Raw genomic sequence first — 26,275 nt, forward strand, 5'->3', positions numbered from 1 at the left:
TGCAGGGAAACATGGTGCTACAGAAGGAGCTGAGAATTCTCACACATTGACTCACAGGCAAACAGAAGTGGACTAGGGCACTGGGCATGGCCTGAGACTATCTTAGACCACAGTGACACATTTCCTCCAATGCCAAACCTACTCCAACTAAGTCACACATCATAATAGTACCACTCCCATGGAGGTGATTTCTTTAAAATCACCACAAAGATCAATATCATTTAATATAAGATTAAATATAAAGTTAACACAAGGTTAAACATAATTTTACAACTGGCTGGATCATGGCCCAGAGATCTGTAGAGGAATAATGTAACAGTAATCAGTTGTTTGTTGCATCAGACTCCTCCATAATGACCAAGCAATGAAAATTGTAAAAAGAAAATAAAAAAAGAAAGAAAAAGTAAAAAAGAAGAAAATCAGTTAAAACTAGCGTTTCACTGACAACTTAAAAACAAAAATAGAATCCTAGTGAGTCATTTTTACAGGATTGTCCTGCAAAGTGTCCAAAGACACTGCTTGGATACTCTGAATCAGTTTCCATTATATGTCAGACACATATCTTTGAGGTAATTTCTGTTATTATGAATAGGCTATTGGAATCTGAAGAATTTATAAAACTTAATCATCAAACATTAATTCCTAAGTCTCTCCTTTCATAAACCTTTTTCACACTTTTTCCTCATCGATTATTTCTTACTCTTAGGACAAGTCATCATACAAAAATTTGATCTTAACCCAAAATATTTTTACCTTCATTTTTCCAAAAACATATCCTTATATTTTATATGCATTTAAATTTTTTCTCATTCTGTGTTTTTTATTTTTCTAAGCAAGAGTTGAATACAAGTTATGTAAACTGCATGCTTTACCAAATTAAGATTACCTGTACATTTAACTATTAACCCCCTTTTGTTATAATGTTTTGTTCTTCAAGACAGGGTTTCTCTGTATAGCCCTGGCTGTCCTGGAGCTTGGTCTGTAGAGCAAGCTATCCTTGATCTCAGAAATTCATCTGCCAACCTCTGCCTCCTCAGTGCTTCTATTAAAATTGTGTGCCACTGAATACCTTTTTTGTTACAAGTTGTAAGGTAATGTATGTTAAAACCACACCCCCAATGGTCTGCATTTCAGCCACAACTTCAAAGATATCCTAGACCTTGAGTGGAGAAACATGCTTGTAAACAAGAACTGAGATGTGGGATATTAAGAGAGCTCAACATCTGTAATTACATTTAGCCATTTTAATTTTTATGGATATATTTACTTTTATTAAAACAGTTTAAATGCCATGAGATAAACTTGAGTAATCTCTATTTGAAACAATTTACCACTTAACTGTTCCCAAGTGCATAATGCTTTTTTGATTCTTCTCCTTGTCACAGAGTCAGGGCAGAGGCTTTGAGGAGAACTTTTAGTTAAACATGGCTTGGTTATAAGGTGGGTAAGGCACATATCATCTCCAGAGCCAGCTTTTCAATGAAGCATCAGCATATGATGGTTTTCCTAGATTACCCATACCCAAAAGGCATTTGTGTCTCTGTAAGACTGAACACAGTGATTTATATATCCATAAGCAGCTTAATTTGTGTGTGTCTGAAGAGTGGGGCAATCAACTTGAAAAGCTTAGCGGGTATTTTTTTTTCTCTTATAAAGACATTAAGATTAGCCTGGCATAGTGGAGCATACATTTAAGCCCTTAATCCCAGTATTTGGGAGACAGAGGCATGAAGGTATTTGAGTTCAAAGCTAGCCTAGTCTATGTAGTGAGTTCCAGGACAGACAGAGCTACATAGTAAGAACCTGTGTCAGAGGGACAAAGACAGCAAGTTGTAAATAATGTAATCTGTCACCTAGAAGCCATCAAACAGAAAACTATAAAAATACAAGCAGGATTATACAGGGTTTGTGGTGCAGAATGAAAAGCAGACCAAAGATAGAATGACTGCCTTATCTCATTTAGGGGAAGCAGGCTTGGAGACCCTTAAGACCCAGTGTAGCTTCTATCCTCAGTTTTCCTTCCTAATTGCACAGCAAAGGAGCTTTCCAGGCACAAAGTCCCTTCCCTTCCATTGAAAATTTGGTCCTGTACTTCATGATATTTCTGAGTGGAGTCTTGGACTCACTGGCTGGCAAATCTCCAAGATGTCTGGTTTTAGAGAAATAGGAGGAGCTCTGCATTTATTTTTAACAGCTACTGTTCTATGGTCCCCAAAGCCACACTTTGCCCTCTGCTACAAGCAATACTAGGTAGGCCTTCATCTTGCCATTATGGCTTACTTCCTTATAGGCCAGGGGAGTTTCGGGGAGCAAGGAGATGAGTTACTTAATTTCATGCTCTAGGCATGGTTTTAAGTAGGAACTGAGTGGCAAGGATGAGAAGGGTTGAGATGAGCTGGGATTTATATTGGAGTGAAGGGTGTCAGATCCATTTCCTCTTATGGAGTTATCTGAATCAGTTTAGATATTACAACTCAATGTTCTGAATGTGGACCAGTAGAGGTCATTATCCATGCATATTGAGGCAAGATTAAGATGAAGACCTGAAGAGGTGGAGTGGTCTAGTCTTCCAAATTGAGGTATTTTAGATTAACATGCAGAGTTAGGCATGGAAGAGGCAATTGAGAAACCATGGCAGATGTGGAACCAAGGTAAAAACAGGGGTCAAATTAAGCCACTTGGGTTTCTGATTGACCAAATATGCCTAGAAGGCCAGAAAGGGATGCTTCATGCCATAGATGCAAAGATAGTTCAACATACTTAAATCCATACATTTAATCCACCACATAAATAGAACGAAAAAAAACTACATAATAATCACATTAAGTGTAGTGTTAAGGACCTCTTTGGGGTCTCTGTTCTTGTAACTAAGGTTGACCCTTAGGGGCCACTATCTGTCTTGTAACTAGGTGTTTAATTCCTCATTCCCTCCTTCTGAATAGGCCCATATGCAAAAATGCAAATTATCTGCCCATTGCTGGGGACGTGGGGGCATAGACCTTGATCTGAGTAAATTTCCATGGTGGTTGCTGTTGGTATATAAGCCTACTCTCCTTTGAAATAAACGGCATTCTCCTTGCAAGAGTGACTGGCTGTCTTGTCTGTATTTAATCCTCAGATTCCCTCACCCAAACTTGTGAGAAGGTTGTAGCTGTTACAGCAGTGTAGAAAATAGCTTTGACAAAATTCAACATACATTCATGATAAATTTCTGAAGACATTATGGATCTTAAGAGGCAATGTACAGCAAGCCACAGCCAATATTAGCCTTGAGTCAAAATAACTCAAATAATTTTCAATAAATTATCAGGAAAAAAAACAAGGGTAACCACCCTCTCCATACCTACTAATATAGAATGTGAAGACATAAACCTAGGTTAAGTAAGACAATTGAAGGTAATCAAAGTGATACAAATAGTATGGATAGAACTCAAAGTATCTTTATTTGCAGTTGATATGATTTTATACATAAAATACCATAAAAATTCCACCAGGAAAGTTCTACGGCTGATAAACACTTTGAAAAAAGTAGCAGGACACAAAATCAACTTACAAACCCAGTAGCCTTCCTATGTACAAATGACAAACTGACAAAGAAAGAAGGGAAACAAGACCTTTTGCAATAACCTCATCCTTTTTAATCAATGCTTTATTCATACCAGTCAGAAACTGGAAACAGCCTAGATGCTTGGAAATAAATTTATTTATAAGGAAAATGTTTTATATTTACACAATGCAATGTTACTCAATTATTAAAATTGAGATCATAAAATTCATAAAAAATGATGGAACTAGAAAATAAATCATTCTTAGTGATTAACACAGACACAGAAAGAAAATATGGTATGTATTCACTTAAATGTGGAGATGAGTAGCTATGTCTTTTATAAGCAGGCAACAATGGATATAACAATGAAGGTTTGGTAGACAGTAATGGATTGGAGATATCTCTTGAAAAAAGGTGAAATAGAGTATATGCCTATGGAGGTAAAGGGTGGGAATGATTGAAAGGGTATGAATAAATGTAGAAGGAAGGAGAAAGGAATAAGAGAGGAAATGTGGGATGGAGCTAACACTAAGGAACATTAAAGAGTTCGTATGAAAACTCACTACAGTAGAAGCTACTAATATATATATATATATACACACAAATGGAACATTCAGATGGAATACATTAAATAGAACTGGCAGAAGACACACTTCTGATTCCCATTAAAGACTGGGAATATTGTTAATCACTGATTTGGAATTTGTTTTTTCATTCCTTTTGCCATATACATTTCATCATTCTCTATTTTAAAATAATTCAAAAAATTGTATTCCAAGCAATTAAAATTAATTTTCCTTCTTCCTAGATTGTTATAATGTGGGCACAATTATTTATGTTTTAATTTAAATCTACATAGAATCATTACAAATTGGAAGCACATATAAACATATATAAATGCTTCAATATATAATAAAACAGATATTCTAATATGTTAATATATATTTCCTTTCCTATGAAATAATTTCCATTGTCTATTGACTTAAATTGTTATAAATAAAATATTTTTAGAACAATAAGTTCTAGTTTAGATATATACTATCATTTGGAAAATTACCTTAAAATAAAGAGGATACACAGTATAATTTAGCATAGTGAGTCTTTCTTTCTAGACTCATTTGTCTTAATTGTATTTTTTGTTTTAAATAATTCCTTTAGTCGTTTGGAATTAAAGTATAAATATATAAATTACCCCTACTTTTTTCTCTCTCCCGTTTCATTACATATCTCCAGCTCAACCTGTATATTATTACTTGCATACATGTTTTTAGGACTGACAAATGGATATTATATAACCAATTCATGTGCTCTTCCCTTGGCAATACTATTTCTCCCAATCTCAGCATTCTTTAGATGCCTGTAATATTTCATATACAGTGCCCCCTTGGACTTTCCCACCCTCTCATTTTACATGTCTATCATTGTTGCCTTTGTTCAAACCAAGTTGAGGCAGCATGTTGGTGAGACTTTATGGTTGTAGCTTCTGAAATTACAGGTAGATATTGTCTCACTGTCAACTTCCTATTCCTCTGGCTCATATAATCTTTCTCTGCCCTTCTTCCAAAATTGGCCCTGATCGTTTGCCAACGGGTGTTTTGTGGAAGTAACTCTTGGGACTGGGTTTGACAACTCTGAATATTGATTGTTTGTGATCTCCTTGAGGAGAAATGAGGAGTAAACTTACCTCTGGAATCAAGACAAATATTTAGAATTAATGATTTCCTCTTTGAGATACAAGGAAGGAAGCCTTAGGAGGCAACTTCATAACAGTAAGTGCCTACATCAAAAATTGGAGAAAACTCATATTTATGACTAAATAGACTCCTGAAATTTTTAGAAAAACAACATCAAAAACGCCCAATTTCAAGAAGTATCAAAACTCCGGCCTTAAATCAATAAAATATATACAGGCAAACAAACAAACATAAATAATACAAAAAGTCAGTGAAGTAAAGATTGAGATCTATAAGAAATCAATAAGACTGATAAGTCCTTAGCCAAAAGAGCTAAATGATAGAGAGAAAATATCAAAATTTTAAAAATTAGAGATGAAAAGCAGGACAGAACGACAGACAGTGAGGAATTGTAAGGATATGCTTTAAAGTCTGTAGTGGACCAAACTGGAAAACCTAAAATAAATGAATAATTTTCTGTATACATTCTACCTACAAAAGTTAAATCAAGATCAGATAAGCAACTAAAACAAGTCTAGAATACTCTTCACCAATACTCTTCAATTAATTCTACAAAATGGAAATACAAGGAACATTGACTTATTTTTCTAAGAGTTCACAATTACCCTGATACCTAAAGCACACAAAGACCAACAACAAAGAAAAATGTTACAGATCAATTTTTCTTTTGATCATGGACACAAAAAAAACTCAATAAATTACTTGCAAAATAAAGAGAAGAACATATCAAAGAAACCATTCACCATGTGATCTGAAGATAATAATTGGTTCGTAATAAGAGGTAGAAGTAGGAATGCTATTTGTAAAATTCACTATCTTAAGTTTTGTGGTACCCACCAGACCTATCAGCCCCACTTGCACATAGAGGGACAGAGGGAAAGCACCAGTGATCACCATATTCAAAGGCCCCAACTGCACCTGGAGGAAGAGGGACTACCAGATACAGGTACCATCTATACCAACTGGAGAAGAAGGATCCCCTAAGGCTCTGGCTTCACATGAACCAACTGGAGGAAGAGACGGGTAGATAGCAGTATAAAAATAAATTCAGCCACCCAAAATGCAATCCAGGACCACAAAAAACTAGTGGTTGTACATTAGCAAAAAGTGAATACCCCAACACAGAGGGATCAGAAGAAAATTACCTTTAAAATAACTGTATGAAGATGATAGAGGCCCTTAAGGAAGAAAGAAGACAAAAGACAAACAAATAATAGAAAAAGACAAACAAAATATTGGATGAAATCCATAAATCTCTTAAAGAAATAAAAAAAAGCAATCTAACAGGTAAAGGAAACAATTCAAGACTTTAAAATTAAAATAGAGGAAATAAATAAAACACAAACAGAGGGGATTCTGGAAATGGAAAATCTAGGTAAGTGAACAGGAACTACCTATGCAAGTATAACCAACAGAATACAAGAGATGGAAGAGAGAATCTTAGGATTTAAAGATATGAAAGAGGAAACAGATTTATTGGTCAAAGAAAATGTCAAATACAACAAATTATTAGCTCCAAACATCTAAGAAATCTGGGACATCATGAAAAGAAAAAAATAATAATAACATGGAAAAAAGAAGGAGATTTCCAGCTGAAAGGCACAGGAATTATATTCAACAAAATCAGAAGAAAACTCCAACCTTAAAAAGGATATGCCTATAGATGAAGCTTACAGAACACCAAATAGACAAAACCAAAAAATGCCCCTTGATGTATAATAATCAAAACACTAAACATACAGAATAAAGAAACAGTATTAACAGCTGGAAAGTAAAAAGAACAAGTAATGTATAAAGGCAGACCTATTAGAATTACACCTTACTTCTCAGTGGAAACTCTGAAAGGCAGAAGGTCCTGGAAGACACCAAGAAACTATGGATGGCAGCCCAGACAACATTACGAAGCAAAGCTTTCTATCAACATAGATGGAAAAAGATATTCCATGACAAAACCAGATTTAAATAATACCTATCCACAATCCAGTCTTACCAAAAGTACTAGAAGGAAAAATCCAACCCAAGGAAGCTAGCTGCAACCACAGAAACACAGGCAATAGATAACCTCACACCAGGAAACTTCAAAGAATTGAAGCACACAAGCATTACCACCACCACAAACACCAAAACCAAAACTAAAAGGATTTAGCAATCTCTAGTCATTAATATCTCTTAATCAATGGACTCAATTCACCTATATAAGACACAGGCTAACAGAATGGATATGAAAACAGAACCCATATTTATTATGCATACAAGAAACACACCCCAACCTCAATTACAAATATTACCACAGAGAAAAGGGATTGGAAATGGTTAACCATTCAAATGAACTTTAAAAACCGAGCGGTGTAGCTATCTATATAGCTCACAAAATAGACTTCAAACTACAGGTAATCAAAAGATATGGAGAAGGACATTACATACTTATCTCTCCTAGGACTTCTAATCTCAACAGTGGGAAAATCAGTCTACACCCTCATCAGTTTCAGCCCTATGCCACTCAAGTACCATAGTGGTTGCTGGAATTTTCTTACTAATTAGATTCCACCCATTTATCTCTAGAAGCAGTCTGACCCTAACTACCATACTGTGCCTCGGTTCAACCACCTGATTTACCACAATCTGTGTCCTGACCTAAAATAATATCAAAAAAATTTAGCTTTCTCCACATCTAGTCATCTAGGACTAATGATAGTTACAGTAGGAATTAACCAACCCTAACTAACCTTCCTCCATATCTGCAATCATGCAACTTTAAAGCCATATTATTTATGTGCTCTGGATCAATTATTCACAGCCTAAATGATGAACAAGACATTTGAAAGATAGGTGAATTACCAAAACCCCTACCATTAACATCATCAAGCCTTACTATTGGTAGCCAAGCCCTTACCGGAATACCTTTTCTCAGAGGCTTCTATTTAAAAGACATAATCATGAAAGCTAAAAAATACATGCTATACAAATGCCTGAGCCCTTCTAGCCACCTCACTTACAGCTGCTTATAGTTTATAAATTATCTACTTTGCCTTAATAACTAAACTTCATTTTCCACCACCAATTATCTTAAACGAAAATGACCCCCAAAACTCATAACCCCAACTAAACCACTAGCCCCAGGAAGCTCTTTGCAGGATTTATTATCTCACATAATATCCTTTTACCTCCACTCAAGTAATACCTATACCATAATATCTAAAAACTACTGCAATCCTAGTTAATCTTGCAGGCTTTACTATTGCCTTAGAACTGAATGATCTAATTTATAATCTAAATATAAACAAACCCTCACCAGCTAACTCATTCTCCACATCATAAAACTATTTTACATTAACTCTTCATCATCTGATTTCTATAAAATCAGTAACAATAAGCTTCAATACAGCCCTAAACACCCTCGACCTTATATGACTTAAAAAAGGTATTCCAAATATTATTTCTAGCACAAACTCCCTGGCTTCCCAAACCCTCAGTAATCAAAAAGGCTTAATTAAACTCTACTTCTTATTCTTTTTAATTGCACTATTGTCAATCCCAATTCTACTAATTAGTTTTCCCGTATAATCTCAATAATAATAAAAATTCCTATAAACCAAGTCCAACCAGAGACCACCGTTAATCATACAGAATGGCTATATAATGCTGCCAGCCCAGCCCCTCCCTCTCCCATTAAACCCAACTCTTCTCCATCATAAATAATTCAACCACCTATACTACTAAACTCTAATACTATCTCTGCTCCCTCATAGTATTTAGTTACAAACATCATTCTCAATTCTATAAATGTACTTATTACCAAAATTCCAAAAATCAATCAACTTGATAGTCAAGTCTCAGGGTACACCTCCACTGACACAGCAGTTGTTTACCCCAAAACAACCATTATTCCACCTAAATAAATTAAAAATACTATTGACCCCTAATCATAATCTATACATATAATAAATAATGTAATAATTATATATTATATAATATATAACAATATATATTATATAATTAATATTATATATATTAATATATTAGTAATCTAATGAAAACTGGAAAGGTGCCAGGAAGTAGGCAATTGATACTATACAGTGTTAATAATTCAGAAAATAGTAAATTATCTGGTGATACCTTGTTTGTACAGATAAAGCCTGTCTGAGAGTCAATGAATGGAGCTTGCCACTAGCTAATCATAGGGTTCTGGAGGTCTGTACACACAGAAGGAAGTGAGATAGCTTGGCAGAAACAGCATAAAATAGCAATATTACTTTTCAGAAATGATTTCACAGCTGGTTCTCTGGAGAGTTTTTGTCTTACTTCCCCATGATTCTCATCACTGTGGAGATAGTTATTATCAGAAGAGAGACAGAAGTAGTCAGCCTCATCTTCAATCTGCAGATCAGTGATCGTCAGGTCAGTGAGGCTGAGTTGGAGGAGCTGTCAATGGAGCCAGAGAACCTATCAGGAACCCCAGATGGTCTTTTATTGTCATTATAGATCACAGTTTTGGGCGAGTTTCCAAAGTGCTGCTGGTACCAGTACACATAGTTATCTTCAATGTTGCCACTGCTGCGCTTGCAGGAGATGGTGACTGTTCTCCCTAGAGACTATGACACAGACTTTGGCTGAGACAGCACAAACTGGGCACATGATCCTATAAAAAATAAAGATAATAAAATCAGTAAGGACAAGCAAACTTCATCCCAAACAACACTTGCTTTTTACAGTAACTGCCCTTAAATCCAATTACCTGTTAAGTGATGGAGGAAGATATACAACAGTGGAGCCCAAGTCATGGTGAAGGCACCCAGATTCTGCTTCCTGAGTCCAGTTGACTGACTGTAGATGGGTACCCCTTCTTATTTGTCCCTGGGGTAGGATGACTCCATGCAAATACCCCTCTTCCTGGGGAGGTACAGGCCCCTCCTTTTACTTCAGGCTGGTTCAGACTAAGAAATGGAAAGACTACATATGGGGAGGTTGTGGGCTCCACCAAGTGTCAGGACAGAAAAACTGGGAAGCAAAGAGAAAACATCAGAAACTGGGGAGTAATAGGCAGGTACTTAGCCATATCAACTCCCAAGGTAGCCATGTCCTAAAGTCTTAGGTGTGACTGTTTGTCACCCTCCTGACAACAGTGAGACCATTTGGGAAGTCATATAGCTCTATCTGGACTCTGAGTGGAACCAGAATTGTCCATTAGTATGATTTTGTACATGTCAGTGAAGGCAGTGAAAAACCTACTTAGAGAATCAATTCCTGGTTTGATAGGCACCCCCTTTTTTACTGTAGAAGACCAGAAGTTGTAATGGTTGTCATATCCAGGTAAGAACTTGTTACTTGGCTGAAATTTTTGAGGAAAGAATGCAATTAAGCAGTTAAAAGTTATTGCTGTTCCCATAGAGGTAGTGGTTTTCATTCCATGCCAGATAACTCATAACCATCTGTATTTCCAGTTCTGGGGGATCAGATGCCCTCTTTCGGGATCCTCAGATTCCAAGATACACTTGTGACCACACAAACACAAGTGCACACACTGTCCATACAGAGATAGATTTCCATCTGCTGTCCACATATAGGGTCTAAAGGAACAGTGAAATTGTAGCTGCTGAAATCTCCAACTTGCATTCTAAGGGAATCCCTTATATAAAAGTTAAAAATTTGTAGTGTTTGAAGAACATATCAATAGAGAAGAAGACATAAAATTGTATATGCTGACACAAAGCTCTTGACCTTGAAAATGTTTACTTTCTGAGTCTTTATTATATACAAAGTAGGTACAGCCCATGAAAATATTTAGATTCTTTTGTTGGTAGAAATATTTTCCTGAACAATGACTTTTGGGATAAAAAAAGGAAGTATAAAAATGAGTTATGAGTTCACTACTCATGTGGCCAATGGGACCAAGGAGCAGGAAGTAGATCAGAGGGTAGCTCTTGGGTAATACTCCTCAAAGGCATCAGCACATGTGCAAGTGTGTGAAAGAAAGTAGTGATCTCTGGATGACATGGAATATCTTGTATTCTCCATCTATAGTGATTGAAAGCTTTGCTGGATACAGTAGTCTGGGCTGGCATCCACGTTCCCTTAGCTTTCGTAGAACATCTATCCAGGATTTTCTGGCTTTCAAAGTTTCCATTGAGAAGTCGGGTGTAATTCTGATAGGTCTGCCTTTATATGTTACTTGGACATTTTCTTTTGCTTCTCTTAATATTATTTATTTATTCTGTAAGTTTGTTTTTTTGATTATTATGTGGCAAGGGGACTTCTTTTGTGGTCCAATCTATTTGGTATTCTGTAATCTTCTTGTACTTTCATAGGTATATCATTCTGTAGGTTGGGGAAGTTTTCTTGTATGATTTTGTTGAATACGTTTTCTGTATCTTTGAGCTGATTTTCTTCACCTTCTTCTATACCTATTATTCTTAGGTTTTTGTCTTTTCATGGTGTCCCATATTTCCTGGATATTTTGTGTTAGTGATTTGTTGGACTTGAGATTTTCTTTGGCCAATGACTATATATCCTCTAGGGAGTCTTCAACACCTGAGATTCTCTCTTCCATCTCTTGTATTCTATTGGTTATACTTACATCAGTGGTTCCTGATCATTTACCCAGCTTTTCAATTTCCAGCATCCCCTCATTCTGTGTTTTCCTTATTGTTTCTAATTCTGCTTTCAAACCATGAACTGTTTGAATTATTTCCTTTACTTGTTTGGTTGTTTTTTTTTCTTGGCTTTCTATAGATTCTTTAAGATATTTATTTCCTGAATGTTTTGGTTTGTATTTTCCTCCATTTTATATAATTTTTGCTTGTATTTTCCTCTATTTCTTTAAGGGATTTTCTTGTTTTCTCTTTAATGGTCTCTATCATCTTCATAAAATAATTTTTAAGGTCCATCTCTTCTTCATCCTTTGTATTGTGCTTTTCAGTTCCTGCTGGTGTGGAGTCCCTAGATTCTGGTGGTGTCATATTGGTATTTCTGTTGTTGAGTGTGTTCTTATTCTGTCCTCTTCCCATCCTTTCTTCCAGTGGGTACACATGGGGTCTCTGCATCTCTTCTAGTCTCCTCAAGCAAAGGTCTGGGGTGTGTCCAGACTCAGGGTGGGCCTTCCGGTCTGGATGGGTCCACTCTACTCAAGGTGCAGGCTCAGGAAGAAGGGATTAAAGGGTTATGTGGGAAGTTGGGTGCAGAGCAGTGCCCAAACTCATCTCAAGCAGTAGGCAATGAGCAGAGGGCAGAGGGCAAAGGGGGAGCAAAGGTGAGGTGTGGCAAGAAGTAGACAATAGGGTAGCTCTTGGGTAACACTCCTCAACAGCATCAGCACCTGGACAAATGTGTGGAAGGAAGTAGTGATTACTGAATGACTTGGTCTTGCCAATAGCACAGTCCTTTCAGGATCAGCTCATCACTGCCCCCTAATGGGCATGAGCATGTGCTGCAGAAGTATTCAGAATGAAACTGCTTCTTCCATGGAAGGAACTGAAGCAGGGTTAAAGGAACATGGGTAGGCAAGGAAAGTCAAACCAGGCTTCCTGAATCTGTCACTTCTTCTTCTTCCTAGAAAACTCTTCAAGGGGAAACACATACAAAACACGGGGATGGGTTTCAACCCAGAACCAGGAGAGGAAATGGAATACTCAAGGACCCTGTAAGGAACTCAAGCAAGAATCTATTTAACAGACATTCATTCTTCTCCAGTCCTGAATACATAAAGCTGTCACTGTCCTCTTCTACATAGATTAGTCTGTTTTTCACGGTCATTCTTTTTTTTTTTTTTTTGCTATGCCAGAGCATGACCTTGGCACCTCTCTGAAAATCAACCAGGACTCCAGTTACATGCCTTCTGGTCTCTCATCTAGGATTGGAGATGTACTCTTCTCAAGGTGCTTTATGTGACTAAAAGTCTTAGAGACAGTTATAAACAGGCATAACCCATTGGCAGTACAAAGCCTGTTCATCACTAAATTACATTCATCCACAACTGCATGGTGAGAAATTCAGTCATCCCCCACCTCCACTTAAAGTTTGGAGTAGGGACTGAAGGCATGGTTTAAACAAGTCCAGAAGACACAAAATAAATGACAAATAGGTATCTATTAGGGAAACACTTACACAAATAAAAGTAAATAAATATTGTGGTCTTTCTGATCCAGAATATGTAGTCTCTGCCCTTCTGAGGCTCTCATTGCAAGCCCAGATAACAAGCCGGTCCCTCCTCTACCTAATAAGGGTTCATATCTGAACACCTGAAGCCCCATTCATAGGGTGTGGCCACCTCAGCAAGTTCACTGGCAAAGCAAGATGCCACTATATTTCCCCTTTTGTTCCAAATAAGAGGGTATTAAGCTTGATACAAAAACTATATACAATGGTAGCAAACATGAATTGTAGTGCAGAAGAAAAAAGTTAAAAACATACACAAATTTAGACCTACAGCAACATGAAGCAAGAAACAAATACTAGACATACAGTACCAAGGTATTGGCATATAACAGAGATTACTCCAATAACTGTCCTATTCTAAAAAGTGTAAGTCGTGTACCTAATATATTCTACCTAAGAAAAGAGAGGATATTAGCTGTGACTATCTAGTCTTCAACCTCATCAAAAACCTGAGAAGGAAAATAACATTACTAGAATAAGTAGGAAGTACAAGCAGATGACTTTCTAAAGGTACAATAAGTGACAGAAACAGAAGTCTACCTGGACAGTCACTCATTCTCTCACAGTAATGTGGGGGAAACCAACTTTGCCTATTTGTAATACTGTCCTACATTGACTTAGAAAGGATCAGCAGTCTCTTTATGTTTGTCTTCTGCTAGCCCAGTTAGGACAGCATGTCCAAAGTCAGTGGTTGAGGCAGGGGCACTTCTTTCTCAAAAGTTCACTATTGCTAAAAAGAAAATGAACTCTAAATGTGGTGTCTTTGGTGCCCATCATACTCTTGGGAATAGCTTGGTGCTGTCAGGAGCAATTGTGTCTCCTGTTAACAAAATTCTATATTATTAAAACATTTAAAAACTATATTTTGTAAGTGTTTGAAGTTTTAGGAGATCATATATCCATGTTGGTACACCTTTGAGCACATAGAGAACCTGACTAGTATTGTAAGTTATAAGAATCATGGGTAACTAAATCTGTATTGCTAAACATGTATTGCTTACTGACTGAAGGTGCCCAAATATAATTTAAACAATCTTTAAAACAATGTGCAGCATAAGGACAATGACCTCAAGTTTGTAACTAAATACATATATATGTAAATCCATAAATCAGAGGTAGAATTGAAATGTCTCGAGCTGAGGGAAAACTGTAGAGAGCAACATGATAATAATATCCCAAATTTCATCAGGATACAAAAGGTCTTAAGCATCCAATATGTTAAAGATTACATTTGTGTGTAAAAACATTGTAAACAGAAATACGATCCTACATAGCATGACAAATATAATCACAAGTTTGAAACAATATGAAAATTAACAGGAGACAAGAATAGAAAATTAATTTTACATAAGTTTCAATATACAAGAATCCTTGAAATTGTGGTTGTCTATAGCTAATAGTTGCTAAAATTGTTCAAAAAAGATATTCTAATCTACCTATATCCCATCCCAACATTCCCTTTGTATTTTTCTAAAACATATTCCTGAGTCTGAATGTCATTTTCCATTCTCAACCCTATACAACTTAAAACAATGCCTTATAAGGGGAAAATTGCCAATATTCTAGGAAAAAACTAAAACTACATCTAAACAACTGTGGGAAAAGGGGTGTTGTTTTCTTAGAATTATTTCCAGCTGTCATGGGGGTGAAGGTAACTGTATGGGACCTGTAGAAAAAAACTAAAGCAAAGGTTAAGTCTCAAGAGGACTAGCTGTAAAATTTGTAGCTGCTCAAAAATAGCAGGTGATGCTTGTCTGAAGTTCTTATCTGAAGCTCTTATCAGAGTGTTATAATCCATGAGCCCACACAAGATGGGAAACAAGGAGGACCCTAAAAGAGACATTTATGGTTCCCTGGAGAAGGGGTAAAGTATAAGATCTTCTGAGAAAATTGGGACATGGTGGGAGTGGGGAAGGAGTTAGAAGACATAGGAGGGGAGAAGGGAGAGAAGAGAATATGAGGGATCAGGAACAGAGTTGGGGGGATAATAGAGAAGGAGAACAAGAAAAGAGATACCTTAATAGATGGAACCATTATAGGTTTAGAGAGAAACCTGGCACCAGGGAAATCTCCAGGAATCCACAAGGATGACACTAACTAGGAACCTAAGCAATAGTGGAGAGGCTACCTTAAATGCCCTTCCCCTGTAATGAGATTGAGCCTTCATCAAGTAACTGATGGAAGGAGAAAAAGGATTCACAGCCAAGGACTGAGGTGAATTCCTGGAATCCAGTCATAGAGAGGGAGGAGTGGGGAGCAAAGGGGTCAAGCCCATGCTGGGGAAACCCATAGAAGCAGCTGACCTGAGCAAGTGGAAGTTCATGGACCCCAGTCTGACAGCTGGAGAACCAACATAGGACCCAACCAGCACCCTGAATGTGGGTGTTAGTTGAGATGTCTGGGCAGTCTATGGGACCTCTGGCAGTGGAACCACTATTGATCCCTAGTAGAAAAATGGACTTTGAGAGCCCATTCCCTATGGAGGGATACTCTCCCACCCTAGATACAAGGGGGCAGACCTAGGCCTTTTCCCAAATGATGTGTCAGACATTAATGATCCTTCATGGAGACCTCACCCTCCCTGGGGAATGGATATGACATGGATGGAGGGTTGGTGGTGTGGGAATAGGAAGAAAAGAGGAAGAGGGAACTGGGATTGGTATGTAAAATGAAAAAAATAAAATTAAGAAGGTAGACCATCTCAGCTAGCTAATCTGAATTGTATAGAGCAGTTTTAGTCCAAAACTGATCCTTGATTGTTGTTTACTAGTTCAAAGACATCATGTTGAGTCAAGAAGAACCAATGTTGTGGGGCCCCATCTTCTTTCTGGATAATTCAGAGATTTCTGTTAGGGAATTTTATTGTTCACTGCGGAAGACTTAAAAATTAATATCGACACAGAAAGTTTAAATTTTGTAGGTATGTATACTGGGAAAGGTATCAATAAGGATAAAAGTAATAAGAGGAAAATTGGGATTTTTTGAGAGATAATTTTTGCAAGAATTTAGGACTACTGCCTTACCAGGAAGTAAGGAGATATAAGTGTTTAAGTAGAGAGATTTCACCCTGTATAGATATTGGTAACAGAGTTCAGATTCTTCTGGCTTATTCTACTGGCTTATTTAGCTTAGAAGTCTTTTCTATTGTCCAATGTCTTTTTGAAGCTTTTGGTCCTGTTACATTAGCATTAAGAAAATTCATGGTTAGTAAATCATTATGCAATCTGTTTTGGGGGGTCTTGGTTCACCTTGCCTACTTATAGAACATTTCCTTTAAGGTGCAATTAGATCTCTCAACAACTGCTTGTCCTGTATGCTGTGAATATATGTTTCTCTTATTGGTTGAGGAGTGAACGCTGATTGGCCACTAGCCAGGGAGGAAGAGTAGACAGACTTACCAGATGAGAATTCTTGGACAAAAGACAAAAGGAGAGAAGCCACCAGGGAGATCCCATGTATGTATGGGGCATGTATGATAGATGCTGGGCATTCTCCAGTAAATTAAGGGCATGTAGAAATACATAGATTAATAGTAATGAGTTAATAATTAAGAGAGAGCTAGCCAAATAGGAGCCTTGGCCACCAGTCAGTTTATAATTAATATAAAACTTTGTGTATTTGTTTGGGACTGAGCTGCTGCAGGACCATGGGCTCTGAGTGACCATGGTGAAATGAGGTTGCAAACTTGGGAATTAGTGCAAATCTTTGTGCTGCCACTCTTCAGCGAACAGATATGACAAACAGGACCCATGTGGAACTAATAAGCTTGTGGGAAGAGAGGGAGAGGGAAGCTCCCCACTCAATGCACCTGGAAGAGATCCACAGTGAAGCTAACTGTTCTTCTGATAGCTTCTGCACCCAACACAAGTCTCTTGGATACTTGAGCTGAGAATAGCTAAATAGAGACACCTGACTGAGAGAATGAATGAAAATGTCAACCGCCTGACTTCAGAGCTGTGGATGGTAGTCAGCATTAGAAAGAAACACACTAAGGCATGTGTCCCATCCTTACCATTGCAACAGTCAGTGTAAGAAATAAAAAGAACCCTTTTCTTCAGCATCATATTTTTCCAGGTTCCAGTAACAGTTAGAGGCAAAATGGATCAGCTAGCTTGGGTAGGGTCATTATGACAAGGCATGTGCTATAACTGCTCTTCTATACAGCATCTCCTAGTATTATTTCTTTCTTCTTTTATCCTTGGTTCTGTTTCCCATTCTACTTCATTAAGCACTGAGTATTCCTGTTTATTTTCTAACTTGTCATGGGGACATTTGCTCTTGAGTATGTTTTAAACAGTTGATTTTACACAGCAAGATAAGACTAAAATTCAGAAAGGTCATGGGGTATTAAAGAGTCACCTCTCACTTCAGGTGGAGTAAATAATAAAAACAGAATGTTCCACTACTTTCTGGTGAGAAAGAGGATACTCTTAGTCATCTCCATCTTGGCAAAATGTCCAGAAGATGCTCTGTACAGAAAGACAAAGAAGATATGGGGATATTCCAATGTTATCTTCTTTTGTATACAGATGGGGTAGTAGTCAAGAAAGTCTGGATTTCTCTGATTCATGGGGCAGTCTGATATGAATGACCTTCTGACTGTTCAATAATCATACTTGAAATCTGTACTAATATAGTAGGCAAGATTGGAATGGAGAATGACCTTCCAAGCCAAGTAAGTCCCAGGATACTTTAGAACATCTCCCAATATGTTCAGTAATTTTTCTCTTTTCAGGGAGGGGATGAAAACCGCACATGATCTTTAGCCAGTGTGCAGACTACAAATATGAGGATCAGTACTACAGAAAATTTTCACCTGTTGCTGACAAGCCAAGCCAGTGTCAAGCAAATCTTTTGAGGTATCTCCATAAAGATCAAAAGTTTGGTTTGAAAGAAGAAAGGGTAGATGAGCCAGTGGTTCCTCTCAAGTCCAAATTACACTTAAGTAACAAATCCTGGAGTTGCCTGGCATTAAAAAAATAAATGAATGTGAATTATTTTTAGCTATATGTATGACATTAAGCACCCAACAAGAAAGAACAGTGAAGGAGTCAGAGAATAGGTAAGTTTGTTCAATGGTTCAGGGGTTATGCTTCCTGGACATTAGGCATATCACATGACATGTTATTTATGCAACTACTTCCATTATTATTTTCTTCTTGGTAAAAAAAATGCAGCTTAGCTCATTATGACCTTGGTAACTCAACACAGCAGTGCCTATGTGCATCCAAGGTAGGGAAGCTCACTATTGTTTTAAACTAAAAATCAAATGATGGTTAAATACCCTCTCTTCCTCTCTAGAAGCCATCTGTGATTGACATACATTGTAAATCGAGCTGCTCCAACAAGTATCAAGTTGCCTGGAAAGCAGGTCCTTTTTCATAATTCTCAAATGGAGCCTTTGACCTATAGCTATAATGTGAGATATTCTACTCTGGTCTGTATCATTGGTAGTATTGAGGTATCTGTACTGCTCTTAGGTCCTCAAAGGATACATCCTCAGCTGCAGCCACTAAGAAGACAGTGCACATTTGCTATGTTCCCATTTTATAGGTGGGACTTGCCCTACACTCCCTCTCTTTCTCTATCACACCTTCTCCCCTACTCCCTCTCTGTCTTCTGCCACTCTTGCCTCTAGTGGCTGGTCTCTGCCTCCCTCTTTACTGTACTCTTTGCCCCCTTTTCTTCCTGATCTGTCTTATGTTCCAATAACTCTCCTATGTGGGCATTGTTTCATGGCATGGTTTCACAGCATTTTTTAAATGATAACATTGGCTACATGACTTGGAAGGCTCTACTGACATTTCTCCCTGCCCACTGAGAGTCTGATGCCCACTGGGTCCCTAGAAACTAATCTATATTTGGCAACATCACTTCTCCAACTAAGGGACTACTGGGTACCTCCACCAACACTGACATGATTAGTCACCTCTCTCATTTCTACCTCTGGCCATTTTTCCACGAGTTAGGACCGGTGTTTCATGCATGCTTTCTTGCATTTTGACCTTCTTAAGCCCAGGTAATGGGCAGCTACAGAACTTTCTGGCTCAGATCCCTTGGCCCCTGCTCTGTATTTGACAAATCAATGTGAAATCTGTGCCTTCTCAAAATCGAACATCTCTGAATTCCTAGGATGCAAGTAATTATAGAACTTTGGGTCTCACTTATCTGCCTCACTCATGGAAATTTTGGCATCATCTATATCTCCAAATTTTGCACTCAATGCCCAATTTAAGATCCTCTAAACTCATCTGCATTTTAGGTCAGATCTGACCCAAATATGCTTTAGATATTGCTTTCTGACATGCTCTCTTCCAACTGAAACAAATCTGCTTTCTTGTACACTGGTGGCATCATCTTCCATTCAATACTGGCAATTGGGTCTCTGTCATGGCTACCTGTCTCTGACCATTCCCTTGGATGTGAGTCTTCATTTCTTGAGCACAGTCCTCTCCTCACTTTCTGGCTATTCTGGAAGTCCTGGTACCAGGCAATTGTGGCCTCTCAGGGGCCAATATCCCTTGGGCCCTGCTCTGTGTTTGAGGAATCACCGAGGATCCTGTGCCTTCTTGAAATTCACCCTCTGAAATCCTGGGTTGCTATGAATTAAAGACCGTTGGGTCTTACTTATCTGCCTCATTTATGGGACCTGTGTCATACACATCACTGTTCCCATTGGAATGTCTTTTGGAGACCCACTGACCACAATTTTGGATCAAATCTGGCCTCAGTATTCCTTGGGCCAGACAGTACAAAACAGGGAAATAATTCTCCACTTTCTTTCTCTTTCATTGCTTCAAAACCTGTTTTATAATGGATTGGGAACCCCTATGAAATTGGATGTTTTCCTTCTGGACCTTTATACTTGTTCTCCTATCTTTAACAACCACACCCTTTTTCAGTAATTTCTTTTCTATGTATCTCCATTGATAAATTCAAAAATCACTGACCAAATAATTAATCAGCTATTGTTACAGACTACCAACTATTAGTCACAGAGCTGGAGGCTCACAACTATCAAACAAGTCCAGGTTGTGAGAACCAATAGCACCCCAGAGGTACCCATTGCTCCCCAGATTCAGAAAAGAGACTCACAGAACAGATTTTATTGTACCTTTCTACTATCCTTTACTTTAAAGGTTCTAATTCTATAATGACTCTATCAGTAATCAACGACCTGTGTCTCTTGGTAAACTGAATATAAAAAGGTATCCAGGTGATGCTGTGGTGATGGGAAAGGATCAGGTACATTCAAATCCAGCAAGTTGACTTGGATCAGCCTTAAACAGCATATTCACCGGGTAAATTGGCACCAGACTGCCCCACAGAGCCTTGACAGTGAAGGGATATATCCAGTTATTGCTAGACATAGCTAGTCCACCAGATTGCTCAGGTCCCCCTAATGATTTTCATGTGCCCAGGTCAGCAAGAAGTAGTCTTGAGAAGAGAGGTTCCTCATCCCACTTCACCTGCCACTGATTTCTAACTCCTTACATTTTTATAATAAACAAAATGGAGGAATGCTAGTATTCAGGCATGTGTAATGGCCTGCTCTTAGGGTCCATGACCAGATATGTACTCAACTGAATGCACTAAGAAAAACACTTTGTGCTCATTTGCTATGTTCCCTTTTTAAATGTGGACCTTGCCCACCTCCTGTCTTTCTCTATATCTCCCTCTGTACCCCCTCTCTACATATCTCTATTTCTCTTCTGCAGCTCTTATCTCCAGGCACTGGTCTCTGCCACCCTCTCTACCCTCCTTTGCCCCCTTCTTTCTCCTCCTCTCTCCTCTTCCAATAAACCTTCTAAATATGTCTTGTTGTTTGGCATGACTTCTATGCTTCATGTTTTTAAAATTACAAGTCATGGCCTCTATCATTGTCTTCTATACTTAGTATGGCCTTCTGCTTCTACATATGACCCTGAAGACAGAGTGCATGATAAAATTCCCAGCAAACTTTTGCCACATCTCCCTAGACCAAAGCCAAGAACCACCCCCCTCATGAAAGTCCCCTCTATTTTGGACTGAGGAAACCTAGACTCTACCATTCAGCATAGATCAGCTGGAGCAGTTGTGGCCAATCCCTGAGATCTGGATGTTTCATTATCTGGGATAAGGGAATAATGGAGATAAAGAAACATAGGCAGAGAAAGAGAAGGCAGGCTCCCTGGGATGGCAGCTCTTTGTTCCCAGAAAGTTCTATGAGGAGAAACTGCAAGAAGACATAGTTGTGGGTATCTAGAAAAGACCTATATGAGAATAGAGAGGAACTTGAGCCCTATCAACTATTCAAGCCAACATCTAATTAACAGACTTCCAGCATTATATTTCACCCCCTGACTGTTCCATGCTATTATCTTCTCTTTCCTTGGGATTTGGAATCTGTCTTTCCCAGTCAGTCATTTTTTTCCCTGAGGGATATGGAATTTAACTAGGAAACCCTACAGATCTTTTTCTCATTTTTGTTAAATTTCCAAATGTTTAAGAGCTACCTGGTAATTTATATAACTTCTGTCTTCTGTCAGCTAATCTATCATAGATTTATCATCAAACTGATTATCTCTTAATACATACTGGGGTAGATCATTCAATGTTATAATGGCAGTTAACATGAAATTCTCAAAGTATTCATCACTCTTTTGGTTGCATTTTTGACTACACAGAGGTAAAACCAGACCTATATGGGTTAACATTTTTGCTAGTTTTTATAGATATTTTTACATAGCGGATGGAGGCATTCCAACTAAGCATGAGATGGATGTGATGGATGTCAAGTAGCTGCTGGAAAAAAATCATCCAAAGGTATGGACTCCCTGTTTCTTGAGCTCAGATAATAGGCCTGCATTCAACTCTCAGGTTATACAAATACCACTAAGGGTATGGAAATCAATTGGAGACTTCATTGTGCAATGTTCAGGCCAGATAGAAAGGACGAATAAGAACTTAAAGGAGACCATATCCAAATTAACAATGGAGATTAGTGGTAATTGGGTATCTCTCTTCCCTTTTGCTTTTTTGCTGGGTTCACATTTCTCCCTATATATATATATATCCTAAGCCTGACTCCAATTTAGGTCAAGACACCACGTATTCTGCCTAACCTCAAGGCAGGATTATTAGTTAAATTTGATGACCAAATATTTCTCTCCTCCCTACATGTTCTGTTCCAGGTGCATAAACAATGTTGGCCTCAGCTTCCTGCAGTCTATGAGAAGGCATTGCCCCCTGTACCCAATGAGTGCTAGCCAGGGTACCTGCTTATCATCAAGAGGCACTGACAAGAGACTTTGGAGCCTGGTTGGAGGGAACTTATACTATAGTATCAGCAATGCCCATAGCTGTCAAAGTGGATAGAGTTCCCATCTGAATTCATCATTCCCCCTGAAATCCTTAGATCCACACCATGATCCTGAGGACCATACTCCAGGATAAGTCAACTCTGGAGTTTGACAAGCCACTTCATACCCACAAAACACTCTAAAACTAAGAATCCAGTAAGTCACCAAACCAGCTAAGTGATTAACTTGCTCCTATGCTTCCTCAGCACTGGACTTGCTGGGACTTTGCAGTTAGGCCAACATGGAGTACCATTGACTCCACCTACCATTTAATCTCACATGGAAAGTCATCAGTGCTGAATAAGGAAATAGCCTGAAACAGACTTCCCATGCAGCTCTCTTAAGGACCTGTTTTCCTGTTCTATACTTTGACTTGGGAACACTTTATGGTTGGACTAAGGTACATGATCAAAGGTTACAAGAGGTCACTCATTTTTGTGTTTGCTCTGGATATGATAGAGATAAGACCCAGATGGAGTTAGCAACTATTTCTGTGCTTCATGGAGCTATGTCTCCATGCATCACACCTTGTGGAAGGCACCAAAGGATGGAGATTTTAATCAAGGTAAGAGTGCAAGCAACCCAAAATGTCTGGGTAAATAATTGTCTGAATTTGGTGGAGAAAGGGGATTTCAACCCAATATTAATTCAGTTCACTAATGCTGATAGAAATTCATGGCATTTAATGTAGGAAAGTCTGGTTTAAGACTATATGGACAGTCCAGAGGAACAATGGGAAAAGACCTAGGAGCCTATTTCCCCTCAGCTTAGACATCCAGCCCCTAAATTCATGAAATCTCTGGGTTACAATATGATAATGGACACTCCAATTTCTAAGGTAACAAGGCCTAAGAAAACAAGGCCTATGAAAACAACCGTGTCTGCCCCTATGAACCTACCCTCTTAATCTAGGCCTCTTTAACATTCTGAGAGATACCTATTTGGTACTAAATGCCTCAAAGCCAAGCTTCAACAAGATATATTGGCTCTGTCTGAACATAAATCCACCACCCATAATGAGGGTATTGCAAAAGTGGGAAGTTATACCAGCTCACCTGACATGTAGTCATACAAATTCTAACACTCAGACAGAGGGAGACTTACAGTGCAGTCTGTGACAGGAAATGGCCTCTGCATAGGACAAGGCCCTCCTAGTTGTGTCACCCTTTGCAGTAAAACTCCTACTATCCTCCCTAATAGGCTTGGACATAGCCATAGCCACAGGCAATGGAACCTCTGCCCTCATCCTCCAAGACCAACATTATAGGATTTGGAGCATGGTCATAGATTAAGACATAGTAACTCCTGAAAAATCCATCACCCATCTAGAGGAATCACTCCCCTAGATATGTACTGTTCCTTCAACAGGGGGTGTGTGTCTGGCTCTGGGATTTTTTTTTTTTATTCTAACCATTCATGAGTAATGAGAGACTCAATGACCCTACCTAGAAAAAGACTACAGGATAGAAAACCATCAAAATGAAGGATGGTAAGAATCTCTATTCAGCTAGTGACCCTTGTTAAATACTCTCCTGTCCTGCTGTTGGCTTTGGCTGGGCCATTGGTCCTCTTATTGTTGGCCATAGCTTGTAGACCTAGCATCATTAATGCCATGATCAGGTTTGTAAAGGACTCCACTATCCAATTGATGGTTTTAAAACAACAATACAAGCCAGTAGATCTGGAGGATACATCTCCAGGATTTGAGATGGTCCACTACTCAATGAGGGAATGAGAGGGCCAAAGAGCAAACCAAGTCCATGATAGGCTCCTAGTATCCCTGCCTCAGACCAGGCCCCAGTTTCAGTTTAATGGAAATAACAAGCAGGTTTTGGAAAGGTCACAACTCAGAGGCAACCCATCAGAGGGCAACCTAGAGACTTCTGCAAGTTAAAGATAGCATTCCCCACCCTGATGCTGGAATGTCCTTAACAGTTAGAGCCATCTACCAATCTTAGAGCAACCCATAAACTTTTTTTTTGTTTAAACCACACAATCAGCTCCCAGACTAAATTTCCCTGTCTAGAATTATCTGAATCTGGCCTACAAGGAGTCTGTGAACTTCTATCAGCATTACCATTTTGCAACTTTGTCATTCGGTTTGAACCTTGCTTCCTAAAAATGATTTGCTCTTGACAATTAAGATGCTTGTCTGGTAGTGGTGGTTGTACACACCTTTAATCCCAGCACTTGGGAGGCAGAGGCAGGTGGAGTTGTTCCACTCTTGTTTACTCAGCTGATTCCAGGAGAGACTGCAGACTTCCCAGTATTCTGACTCTTATGATCTTTATTCCCACTCTTCCTGAGTCATAGTTGCAGGATCTCTGATATAGGTGAAAACATAAAAAGCAATCTCATTAAAATCAGGAGTAAGACAGAGATGCTCACTGGCCTCATGCCTTTTCACTATAGTGATCAAAGCACTCACTGATGCGGTACAGCAGGGGTACAGAGTTAAAGAGCTAACACTGGAAAAGAAGATAATTTTATGGTGATATAGGAGATATGATATACAAAAGAGATCCCAAAAATGTGACAGGAAATTTCCATAAACAATCATTTTAAACAAACTGGTAAGATACAAAATGAACTATTAAAAAATAAGTAGTATTGTAGGGGAACCTGTAGTCATACCTGCTTAGGGGCTGCCTTCAGGTCTGCCTGACCACACCTGTGTGGTCAGGGAGATGTAGAGTAAGAGTTTCAGTTGGCTGAGTTTCACTTTCAGTTTTCACCCTTTCAGCTTGCATACAGACTGCTGCCACTCAGGCTGGCTCGGTTGCTCTGTAAGTAAGGCTTTTCCCTATTAAATACCCTTATATTTCTACTTGGCTCCATATTGGTAATATCCTACTTTATAGTGTGTCTGTAGAATGACAAAAAACACAGTGAGAAAGAAATCAGGGGAACATTTACAACAGCATCAAAACAATCAAATACCTTGGGGGAAAAACTAACAAAGGATATAAAAGATTTCCACAATGAAAATTTCAAATCTCTGAAGAAAGAAATCAAGATGACAGTAAAAAATGGAAAGTCAGGATGTGTTCATGGTTTGGAAAAATTAACATTGTGAAAATAAACATTCTACCAATAGTAATTTACATATTCAATGTAATCCCAACCAAAATGCCCATCTCTGTTAGGGGTTTTATTTCTGTGAAGAGATATCATGAACACATCAACTCTTATAAAGGAAAAGATATAATTTAGGTGGCAGTTTACAGTTCAGAGATTCATTCCATTATCATCATAGTGAGCAGGGTGGTATACAGAAGACATGGGGCTGGCTGCATCTTGATCAGAAGGCAACAGGAAGTGGACTGAAATACTTGGCTTGCCTTGGGCACCTAGGAAAATTCAGTCCATCCCAAAAGTGTCATAATTCCTAATAGTGTCATTCCCTATGTATTATGGAGGCCAAATTACCACATTTCTCATTCACAAAAAATAGATTTTAATAAACCCTAAACTTCATACAAAACAAGGAAAGAACCCAGGAATCTAACACAATTCTTAGCAAAATGAAGAATACTAGAGGT

At 38.3% G+C, this 26,275-nt stretch overlaps 2 gene segments (V, D, J or C); both read right to left on the reverse strand.

Moving 5' to 3' along the window:
* Window positions 1-5,410: 5,410 nt before the first annotated feature.
* Window positions 5,411-10,022, reverse strand: LOC103164391. The segment is given in 3 exon segments: window positions 5,411-5,433; window positions 9,594-9,880; window positions 9,977-10,022. Coding segments are annotated over 3 exon segments (356 nt in total).
* Window positions 10,023-10,381: 359 nt separating this feature from the next.
* LOC100774075 overlaps window positions 10,382-26,275 on the reverse strand; it is a 36,301-nt gene continuing 20,407 nt past the window's right edge. The window contains 1 exon segment of the V gene segment in view: window positions 10,382-10,570. Within this exon segment, the coding sequence occupies window positions 10,382-10,570 (189 nt within the window).

This window comes from Cricetulus griseus, chromosome 4, assembly GCF_003668045.3.
Source record: "Cricetulus griseus strain 17A/GY chromosome 4, alternate assembly CriGri-PICRH-1.0, whole genome shotgun sequence".
In the NCBI taxonomy this organism is placed as follows: domain Eukaryota; kingdom Metazoa; phylum Chordata; class Mammalia; order Rodentia; family Cricetidae; genus Cricetulus; species Cricetulus griseus.